This window comes from Python bivittatus, unplaced genomic scaffold (assembly GCF_059951505.1).
Source record: "Python bivittatus isolate LINGU-HERP-01145 unplaced genomic scaffold, Pbiv_v1 ctg000020_np1212, whole genome shotgun sequence".
NCBI classification, from domain to species: Eukaryota; Metazoa; Chordata; class Lepidosauria; order Squamata; family Pythonidae; genus Python; species Python bivittatus.
In genome coordinates, this window is record NW_028277030.1 from 11,013,394 (window position 1) to 11,025,495 (window position 12,102).

General features: G+C 34.5%; 1 protein-coding gene across 2 annotated transcripts in view; it reads left to right on the plus strand.

Moving 5' to 3' along the window:
* The window catches only part of KIF16B (kinesin family member 16B), a 152,948-nt gene extending 141,207 nt beyond the window's left edge, over positions 1–11,741 (plus strand). For both annotated transcript variants that reach the window (XM_088134377.1, XM_088134388.1), the window contains one exon: positions 6,106–11,741. In XM_088134377.1, coding sequence (XP_087990503.1) covers positions 6,106–6,264 — 159 coding nt within the window. In that variant the 3' untranslated portion in view covers positions 6,265–11,741. The remainder of the gene's footprint in view (positions 1–6,105) is intronic.
* Positions 11,742–12,102: the final 361 nt, after the last annotated feature.

The following is a 12,102-nucleotide window of genomic DNA, read 5'->3' on the forward strand; positions in this document are numbered from 1 at the left end:
AGTCAGAGAGTTAAGAGTCCCAAGATAGGAAGAAAGAGGAAGTTATCGCATGTCTTATCCTCCATCTACAGAAACAGTTTAGATCTACCAAAGATAATTTGGCAGAAATAAGGTTTGTAGAAACAAGGTTTCAGGCAGTTTTGGCTCAGTGAGGTTTGTTGGCTGTTCATATATAGCATCTCCAAGACAACCAACAGACAACGACCACCAGTCAGCATCACTGTAGCACAGAAGCCAATAACACCTCTCCAAAACATCATAAGCAAACCAAAAGACTGGACTAAAACTTTAAACCATCACAACAAACAGTCATGACCAGATGGAGGATATGAAAGCTGATCTAAAAGCAGAATGGAAGATATGACAATAGACTTGTCATAGAGATTATGAACATTGGGAAGAGTGTTCAAGCTAACACACAACAAATTATAGAGTTAAAAGAAAAGCAAGAAAATTTGATGCGAGGGTTGAAGAAAAGTACCTCAGGACATCCTTGTAAGGTTTTTATGCAAGGGATGCCATTCTAAAAAAGCAGACTGAGGTGCAGTTAACTGTAGAAGGCAAGCAAATTCAAATACTTCAAGATATCTCCCCTAGAACATTGTGAAAAAGGAGATAATAATGTTCCCTTAGAACATTCCAAAAAAGATTACAAGAGCACTAAGAATCAAACAAATTAGATACAGGTGGCGAATCCCATTTGCATTGGAAGTGTTTCTGGAAACAAAAAGAATAACCACCAGGATAACCACAGACACTTCCTCATTATATGAAAGACTAACTGCTCAGTACTCAATGGATAAAGAACCTTCTGGCACTGGGAAGGATACCAGAGATGAAGAGGGGAAACTTTGTATAGACGCAGCATTAAACTGAAATCAAATTATAACCAAAATGGATAAAACAATATTAATCTCTTTAAATGTAAATTGACTTAATTTACGGCTTAATGATGCTGAAAGTTGCCGGCCAGAAATGGTCAACACTTCAGCGGTTCGAGCCCAGCCTTCGCGTAGCAGAGTGAGCTCCTGCTTCCTCCCCCAGTTTCTGTCAACCCAACAGTTCGAAAACTTACGTGAGTAGATAAATGGGTACTCTCACTCTGGTGGGAGGAAAAATGCTGGCGGCGCCTTGCAAAAGGAGTCGGGAGCAGTTGCCAGTAGCGTGGAAGCTGCACTCGCCCGAAAAAGGCGCGAAGCAACGGAAACCCCGCCTCCTGCGCTCGCCAGCTGGGATCTGCTCTAGGAAGGAGGCAACCATTTCCGAAACACCTTGCCTTAAAAACTGCAAAAGGACTCGTCCAAAAGCAGTCACTACAGAGTCGGTAACAACTGAGTGCAGATTTTTTTTTAAAAAAAAAAACCTAATAAAAAGAAGGATAAATTTCAACAAGCTTTGAACACATAAAGCTGATATTGTCTGTTTAGGAGAAACACACATAAAACAAGACCATGTCAATTTGTTAAATCAGAAAAGGTTAAGTCAAGAATACATAGTATCAGGAAATGAACAATATAAACAGAACAGAACAGGAGTAGAAATTTATGTTAAATAACCTTCCTGGGAAGTATTGGAAAAACTAAAGGATAAAGAAGGAAAAATTCTAGTGCGGAAGCTAAGAAAAAAAGGCATAGTTTTAACAATGGCCAAAATAGAGACAAAGAACAATTCTATGAAAGATTCTTCCATATGCTAATAGAAATGGCAGAGGGGGGAATAATAATCATAGGAGACATGAATGGAGTGTTAGATTTGAATTTCAACAAATCAGTTCAAGGGAAAAAAGAAGGAAAGCTCCTGAAAGGCTTTCCAGTATATGGACACATAACTGAATGGATGCTTGGAGACTAAAAAATCCACAAGTAAGAGATCACACAGGGTTTTTTTTTCTTCAACTAGATATCAAACGTATTCAAGAATCAACATGTGTTGGGTCTCCAAGGCTTTCAGACCATTTATTAAGGAAGTGCAGATCTGTCAAGTGACATATTCAGACCAGAATGACATATTCAGACTGTCAAATTACACGTTCAGGCACAAATGACTATGCTCAAATTATCCTACTTCGGACACATTATGTGAAGACTTAGCTTTCTGGAGAAGGCTCTAATGCTGGGACAGGTGGAAGGAAAGAGAAGAAGAGGACAACCAGCAGCATGGACTTAGTTACAGTGGCAATGAATGCACTGTTGGAAGATGAGGTTAGAGGCAGATTGTCATGGAGAACATCTATGTGCTCACTAAGAGCCGATGCCAACTTAATAGCACATAATCAATAATCAATTTGCACAGAAGGGTGGGCATCAGAAAAGATGATATTTTCTAATTCAACAATAGAAAAGCTCAACTGGATCAAAAGTTCTATAAGTGGAAGGTGTTTTTTGCTGGATCTAATCCATAATCTGCAAGCATTCCTAATTTAAGTCCAACTATAGTGCCTTTTGCAAGGGCAAGGGAAGAGACCTTACCTTTTCTATTGATTAAAAGTAATGTTTATATAACCGCTGTTCCCCAATTTAGACGTCTTGTTATTTGGCATTTGTTTTATTGGATTTTGTTTTAATGATAGTTTAAATGTTAATTCAGTCTATGGGAGGCATCAATAAAAGATACCAAAAAATATATGCATGAACTTTATGGTAATCCAGCACTGGACAGAATTACTATAATTATTTTTTAAATATGTTAGTAATGTTGGCATACGTGTTTATCTAAAGAAGTTCCGCCTGGAAATGGGAGCTGTTAGGGAGACATTTCTCAAATGTGATCTTTCACTTACCTCTCAAAATATGTATACCTTTCAAAATATATTGTACTTACTAGATTCTCCTGTCTCTGTCGATGTCTTGGGGATAGCAAGTTTGTTACTTTTAATGCACTGCAGCTGAGCAAGCCTTCATCCTTTTACTATAGATAAGATTTCCCTACCAATTACTACATTTGATCTTTCCTTTGGATTTAGGGATGCCAGCCCTTCATCAGATGCTATCCCTCATATATGTTTTATTGCCATCATGCATGTGGACAATCCATGCACTTTCATTAATCACACTCAGATATCATAATGTTTTCACTAAGGGTTCAATACATACTTTGTTGTGACAGTTTATCATTTCTTATGTTCCTAACTTTCTTATTTGTTACCTGGTTAAAACTGAGATTTCCAGTGGGGAGGGGGGTGGTTATTATTCTTAATTTGTTTATTATTATCTTTCTAAGACAGGTACAGAAAGCTATAATAGGCATCCAGTGATGCACAAAGTACTTCTCTAACTTTTAGAGGGGAAAGTGTAGCACCTCCCAGTTCTAAGATGTGTGATCTGACTCTTGTATCTAGAATTTGTGTATGTATCTCAAGGATGATGTCCAAGCTCCATCTTTAGATATTAATATAAAAGCAATTGGTTTTCCATAATACACAAAGTTACCTATAACATAATAGCAATAGCAAGAAAAGAGTATCATATGAGTTTTTATTATGACAGAGAAACAGATTTCTGACATCTGTTAATAAGTGATATTCAGGAAAAGTTCTGATAAGCACTTGCTGTGGACTTGGAATCTTTTATAATCTCTGGTTAATTTTCCAGCATCCTGCAAACTACAGTGTTTGAAACTCCTAATTTGTAATTTAGGATATTTTCTTACACCTGGTATAGATATAGTAAAAGGAGGAGGAGGAGGAAATGTGATGTACCGTAAAGAAACCAGAAATTCCTAACATCTTCAGGAATACCTTATTTACCAACAACACAGATACATTTTGTATGGAGATAAGATTGGAATGTAATTAGTTTAAAGATTCAGAATAGGATAAGATTGTACTTTATTAATGAAGTATTAGATAGGATTTTAATAGCTCTGCTAAAAAAATACTTTAGAAATTATGAAATACTGTACTCTCTCACACTCTCCTTCACACAACATAGCACTGTCTTTAAAGTAAATTAGTACTTAGAGGATAGTATATAAATACAAATATTAAATTCTACAAATAATTCAATATGTTTAAAAGACAGCTTCTCTAAATACTACAGGTGGTATGAAAGTGCCTACTAACTTCTGTCAATTACCATGAGAAAAGTACAGGTGACAAGGACAATTTCCTAGTAATTGAAGGATTCTATTAAAAGCAACTCTTAAATGTGTATAATTCTATAGATTTATATTTTTTTATGGTCATAAAACCTTAGATTTGTCTTAGTTGCAAGATTATCTGAAGTTATTGAAAAGTACCTACATCTGAATCAAACAAGTTTCACATGCAAACATTTCTTAATATTTAATAAATGTAGCACTTAAAATGTAAACACATTGAGAAGCAACAGGTATTTGACCTACTTACCTTTGTAAAACACACACATATATTTAGATATGCCATGGGAATTTAATTTTGGTCCTGTTATACAGAAATGGAAAAGCATATTAATTTTTTTTCTAAATGCCTCTGAACATCAATACTGTGTTTTTGTTTTTTAAGTTTACAATTTTTAGAGATATTTGGCAGCACTATTACTATTATCTTATTTTGCCTCAGCCTTAAATCTTTATACACTAGAAATAAGATACAATAAAGCAATTTAGATCTACATCAGTATTTTAACAAAATTCTAGTTGTTTATATATGGGTGATACTGTAACCAATTTAACAAATAAACAAAACTGTACTAGTTAAATCCATTGAGATTACACATGGACCTCTATAGAACATAAATAAGAATATTCTTTTTTAAAAAATGCTCTGTAAATTACCATACCAAATATGAAACTGTATTTCTGTGTGGACATAATTGATTTGTTGGGGACAGAATAAAAATATATAATTATTGTGTTTTAGTCACATTCAAAATATTAAGTTAGTTAAGTTGACGCCTCATTGAAGTTCAGATGACTTTCAGAAAACAAATCAAGAAGAATTATATATTTTTATTATAGTAGGTAATTTATCTTTCTAGGTTATGAATTGTTATCTATTGTGCTTTTTAAAAAATAAATATTTTTATGATTTCCTTAAAGTCATGAGGGGAGTACAAATTAGATTAAGAGCATGGTGATGGGAGACAGAAGTATCACTTTTCCCCTACACAATTTTTCCCAATTAATTTTGCCACCATTGCATCCTGTTTCCTGTTAGTCAAAAAGTAATAGCTAACATAACAGAGCTGATACTCTTTATGTGTCCTGTAAGTTTTTGTTGGGTTATCTTTTATTTTGTGTTTTTTTATTTTATTTTATTTTGTTTTGTTTTATTTTTATAAAACCCACCCCCCAGACTCCCAGAACAACTCTTGGCAGCTTACAACATAAAAAACTAAAACTTAATAAAAAGCATAAAATCAAAATAATTAATCAGTCAAAGACACAGTAATGCCATAGACACAGTGGTGCCCATTCATTCCCCAAACGTCCTGTAGAACAACCTGATTGTTCATAGCTTCTAGAAGACCAACAAGGGCTAGGGCTAGCTGAATTGGTTCAATTATAGTTGACCTTCATTGTAGATTCTTCACATTATGTGTAATTTGGCCCTTATTTGCCAGGATGTTCTAGCATATACTAATATGTAATAATACTCAGTGACCTGTTATGTAGGACTCTGCAGCACTTCAGAATCAACCTCCAAAAAGTGCTTCAGAGTGCAGAGAATGTCTGCATAGTATCTATCTGCAGCATCTTTATATGTGTTTTCCTGAGATTGCACAGCAATTGCATCCATGCTCCTGCACACTCCCAAGCACTCTTTGGAGACTGAATCCAAGGCTCTGTACAGCTCTGCTGTTTAGACAAAAGCAAAGAGGCCTCACCAATTGTGTTTCTTTGAATCGTTGACCCCATACCCATAAGCACACACTTCATATCACAAACTGCACTGCAGATTTCACTTAGTTTCAGGAACAGAAGGAGGTCTTGCACTGCTTTTGAAAAAAAAAGAAAGCTTGTAGGCTCATAGAACTAGCTGCACTCTAGTTGTAACTCTGGTGTTTTCTAGATTTTGCAGCCAATTCACATATAAAGGTGTTACATTTCTGTCCTAATTTTCTAGTGTTTCAAGTAAAAGCGATTTTACATAATATAACTTTGTCCTGGTTTTCTTTTCTTTTCCAGAAATACCTCAGAGACTTCTTTGATGCAATGCTTAATTCTCCATCATCTCCACTATATGTAAATAAAGAGGGCTTGATCCTGTCCAAACATGACATTTGTGAATTTTCCTCATTCTTTAAGAAAGGTGTATTTGACTACAGCAGCTATGGCACCGGTTAATGATTGGGAACCTCACTTCTTATTTGAAAAATAAATTCACTTGTCTTTCTGTCTGCTGCACGATCTCAGAAAATAAAAAAAGTAGGGAAAAACTGGATTATTTGCATAAATACTGCTTGTTAAATCAACCTTTTCCGTCTAAAACCTGCCATAGAAAATGAAAGCAGTTTTGCTACTGCATGTTGGTTAAAGAAATAGCTAATAAAAATTTCTCAGGCTCTTTGGATCCACTCAACAGCTGAAGTTGTTCCTTCTACATGTTCTCTGCCCCTTTGTTACAGCTTTCTTTTTCTATCTGACTATCTTCTCAGTAAGCAACTTTTCTTGAAGTAGGTTTCTGGGAGGAAATGGATTAGTCCAGATTTTTTTGTATTAGATTAATGCACTATTACTGTGAATTGCACTTTATCTTTTTGATCATACTACTTTCATCTTCAGTATATTAGCTGAAATTTGAACATTTACAAAATATATATGCACAGACTTACAATCCCGAAGTCTTCCACACCAAGCTAAACAGAATCATTTGCTGAACAATTGAAATAGATGAGATCAAGCTTCTTTTCACATTTTCTAATTATATTGATTGTTACTATGTGTTATGTTTCAAACAAGTTCCTGGCTGCACTATATAAAAAGGCAGTGTGGAGTATGACTTGAAAACAATTTTCCCCATAAATGTGTAACACTTTCTCATTAGCTGATCCCTTGTTGCAAAATATGAATTAAATTTTTTAATGTGCTTTAAAAGTACTCAGGGCTTATTTAGAATAGGACATTTATAGAGGCAGCTGTATTCATTGTGCAGAAATATAAATTTAAAATATTGTGTGATATATATATATATATATATATATATATATATATATATATATTCATTCTTTACATAATAAAAGACTGAAAAAAGCAAATCATTTTGATTCTAATTTGTTTTGAAGACTGTTATACCCATTGGTGAACACTTTCATGGAGTACAGAGCAGAGGTTAATTAATTGTAGGTGTCAAGCAACAAGCCTTTAGGGTTTTATATTTCAGGAAAAGTTAATTTTGTTTTTATTAATTGTTTTTCTGCTTTACATTAATAATTGTTTTTCTGCTTTACATTAATAATTTCATAGACATTTATTCCAGAGTTGTACAAATACTAATCACAGAATTTCTACTCAAAGGGGTTTCAGAAAAGTTATGTTTCAAAAACTGATCAGGATGATTTCTCTTAAGACAAAGCCACTGTATTATATCAGAATACTTTAACTACTTTTGTGGAATTGTTTTTGTATATGAGGGAGGTATCGTGTTAAACTGGTGCTTTGGAGGACACTGGTTCACACTTCCATGAGGCACCATTGTGCGTGTGTGTGTGTGTGTGTTCATTTGGAATCTCAAACTCAATGTTTCCTATTTCCATCTCTTCAAAATTCTTTATCAAGCAGTATTCTTTCTGCCCCAAAGAAACAATAATGACTCCCTTAAACTGCAACTGGTGCTGAATGCAGCCCCTCTACGTGCTGACATATGCCAAGTCATACCGATAGGGCAGGCATTGCATGGGCTGCCAGGAGGCTTCCAGATACAATTCAAAGTGTTGATTTTAAACTTTAAAACCCATATGGCCTGGCTTCTAGCTACATGCAGGACAACCTCCTCCAGGTAAAACTGACCTGTCCACTATGTTCATCTTGGAAGGGTATGCTACGGGTTCCTATCCTGTGAGAGGTAAAGTCAATGTGGGCCAGAGGAAGTTGTTTTTAGTGATGTCTCCCACCTTACAGATTAGCTTTCGCCCCAGAAATTAGCTCAATGGCTACCCTGTTTCTCTTCAAAGGCAATTAAAACAGTTATTCTGAAGGTCCTTTGGAAGCTGAAGTTACTTGATGCTCATTTATGCTTTTGGATTATTTTCTTAGTGTTATAATGGATTTGATTTTTCTAGTTTTTAATGTACGTTTATCTGTACTCCTTTGTTTTTATTGTTGTTTGGGTTCTGGCAGTATCTAAATATAATAAGTAAATACAAGTAAATAAATAATTTTTTAAAAATTTATTCAATTTGTCCTTAAAACTCTCCACTCACCGTAATAGATGTGTATTGAATGGTGTGGAAGATCGTGGGAAGCTGGGAAAAGAATAGAAGAGAAAGAGGACATAAATAATCAAGAGACAGTGGCCAAGTCAGTTAGCAGGTTATCTCATAAATGGCAACTTAGCCCAAGTGGAAGAAGCAATTCAATTTATTGAAAGACACTCTACCTTAATTAACCCACTATAAATGAGGGTGAGAAATTCCCCTTCCAGATTCCAAGATTCTCTATTTACCTTAGGCTAGCATGAAACATACCTTACTGAAATCTGAGTAGTCCTTCCTTCTTTGGCTATATTCCCCAAGCCTGATCAATTGGGGAATACAGCTAAGAACAAACTCCTTCTGCAAATGGAGATTTCCACAACCCTTGATCTTGCCCAGCTGGCTGGACAAATTCTTTATGTTTTTCAAGGTTTCCCCAACCGTTCAGTTATCAGAACTATAAATTGTAGCAGTAGGGACATGTCTCTTATACACTTAGTTTAATTCTGGTTCAGAAATTTCCCAATTTCTGAACCAGAATTAAATCATTTTGTTCATGTAGTTCTCAGAAAACAAGCATCCCCCTCTAGATTGGGATAGGGAACCTTTGGAATGCTAGGGAAATATCTTTAAACTTATTTGAGCACTGAAAGCTGCAGTAGGCAAGATTACACAAAACAAGACAAATTAGGATTTTCCATTTTTCAATGTCTTTAAAAAAAATTCTAAAGCCTATTTAAAGGCTGATACTAGTTTTAGTCTCTTCACTGCCTCAAAATGGCAGGAAAACATGCCACCAATTTTTAACAATCACAGCACCACCAAAATTGGATGCGGACACAGGTGTTGGAGGTGTTCTAAGGGTGGTAAAATATTTGACCATATATGGGCTGTCCACTGATTATTGAAAACGATATTACCAATGTCACTACCAAAGCCTTGGTTTATGGTTTCTTGGCAATATTTTATCAGTTTTGTACAGGTTTTCATTCATATATATGAATGTCCTGCAATCAGAATAGATAATCGATATGCTGGACTAGATGGGATTTTGTATTATGCTAAACTACTTACTGAAACAAAAGTATAAATACATATAGTAATATTAATGAATTAATACAACATTATAATTAAGCATAATTATAATGAAAACACAGGGAAAAGACCCCGGAAAATTATGTTAGAACAATTCCTAAAGTAGTGGCCATATTTCTCAAAAGTCATTACTAATTCTTTTGTTGTAGAGAGGGAGACTGACTCAAATATTGACAGACAACACATATCAATAATCCACTGTTGTAACTGAAGTGTAGGTTTCCTCTTCCAGTGTCCTGTGGTCATTGTTTTGGTTAATCCCGATGCTTGAAAATGTTTAATATCTGATAGATTCCAAAAACCAAGAATATAGCTAAGATGAATACTTGGATAAAGCATCTTTAACATATGTTCATTGATCCAGAATCATGTTAACCATCTTGTTGATACGTTATTGTAACACTTTGGGCTGACAAGATTAAATCATAAGTTTATAATTCCAACTACTAAATTGCATCCCAACAATATTTCAGTTGTAATAAATCCCTATAAAACATTCTCTGAGGCAACCAATATACACAAAATAATTTTTCATTGCATTAATTTCATTTTAATGTCATTTAAGCTAATTATCTAATTTCTCATTGATCATAGTGATGTTTCATTGCTTAACCAGGAGGATATTCAAACTCATTAGCCAGCAGTCATGCAAGTAACTAAGATCAGTTTCATCAATTTCCTATAAAAAAGAATTACTGCTTTAGAAACCATAGTTAAAATCTCCAGAATCTCTAACCAGTGGAACTTAACCAAGTGAAGTTGAAAAACAAATGTTTAAATCAAGCCCATTCCTTAATTCTACAAACCTTTTAAAATGTCTTATTCTGAATCAGATAGATCCAAAGTGATAATGTTACGAAAGAGACAAATTGGGAGGTGGGAGAGAGAATGAGAAATCTACATAACATTTTTAAAATGGTATTTTCCTATAATGTAAGGTTTTCATGGGTAATGGATCAAAATTACATCTGTGACACATCCTTATATGTCTTGCAACATCAAGTACAGGTATTAAAGCTGATGCCCACACAAACAGGGATCTCAGTACTTTTCAGGATTTCAGCACCATCAAATAATATATCTTATTGGAGCTATGTTCTAAGTTCCTTATAGTAGTAACTAAAGTTAAGTACCCAATGATAAGCGTGAAAGTTTGGAAAGTTAAGCCATCTTTCTCAACAGGTGGTTGTAATTTGTGCAAAAAGAATCTTGCAGAGTGTCCTCGACAAAGAAATTTATTCAATATCCTGTAAAATTGTTTAAAAGAGTGTGGAGGAATAAACATGGAAAGGCATCTACAATGACTTCTGTATCCTCGGCCTTTTGTCTGTGCATCCATGTCCATGTGGTAGGTGCATCAGTGTTGCACACACACTTTAAAAAGGTGGAATTTGTATCACAAAGCTCTAGTCACCATCTTGACAATTTTGACAACACATCACCACCACCACAAAGACTCAGCTGGGCCTCTCAAATGTAAATCAGTGGCATCAAGTGATTTACCCTCCACTTGTAGGGTAGACAAGAAACCAAACTTATGATTAATGAAATAATATTAGGAATATAGATTTCTGATCTATGTATAAAACATACACTATAGTCAGCATAATGTTGTACTCTGGCACCTACTGTAATTCTATTAATGTTTTCAAAAGTTCTGCTTAGTAATTCATTCTAGTTACTAATGGCTAGTCATTACACTCATTAAGAGACTACTTCATAAAAAAAATGGGATATAAGTGCATGCAAATGTAAACATACTCTTTTAAAAGATATTGCACCTTTTACTGGATTTACTTATTGAGTGAAACTTTTTCCAGCATTTGAGAGTCCCAGAGCTACTTCTGCTAGAAGAGTATTGGTGTGGAAGTGATGCTTTCCAGAAAACATAAAACTTAACTTTAAAGCTTTTATACACATGTAGCTATTTTTCCCATGGTAAATTGAGCTTTTGTAATTTTCCAATACAACTAATGTCTTCAGGTTGGAGCCTCACTGAGAGTTTGGTTATAAAATGTGTATTAAACTATTTGAAAGAGTGGCTTCTGTATATTTTTAAAAGCTTCAGCTATAAACTTTTGAACATTTTAATTAACATTTGTATTAACAAAGCAGAAGAAAAATGCCATTTTCACAGTGCTTTATTTGAAACAATAAAAAGCGCTGTCTATGAAATTGTTCTGGATCTTTGCTGCTCTTGCTTTTCTTTATGTTTCTTCTTATAAGCTCATAACTTTGTTCACTTCATAAACACCTTCATTTTTTCCAAAGAGATTTGCTGATACCTTTGAAAATATCAGCCTCTAGCAGTCTTACTTTGTAATTCACATGCAAAGAATCATCAATCTTTGAGAAATACATTTTTACTTTGCAAAGGTTTTGCCATTTCTTCTGTTTATTTATTTCATTAGACTTAGATACCACTTGACTTCTATCTTTCCAGTTCTGTCTAGTCTCTGTCTGCTTAGCATTTTGCTTGTTTCTTTGTTTTGTTTTGTATCTAACAGTGCTCACAATACTGGATAACCTGCAATTACTTTTGAGCCTAATTCATTTTACTCAGGTGTCTTAATTTTAATTTTTACATTTACACTGTCAAATGTCTCTCTGCTTCTGATCAACTGACAACTGATCAACAGAGCAAGGGAATGGGCTCTAATTTCTACTACTTTCTGAT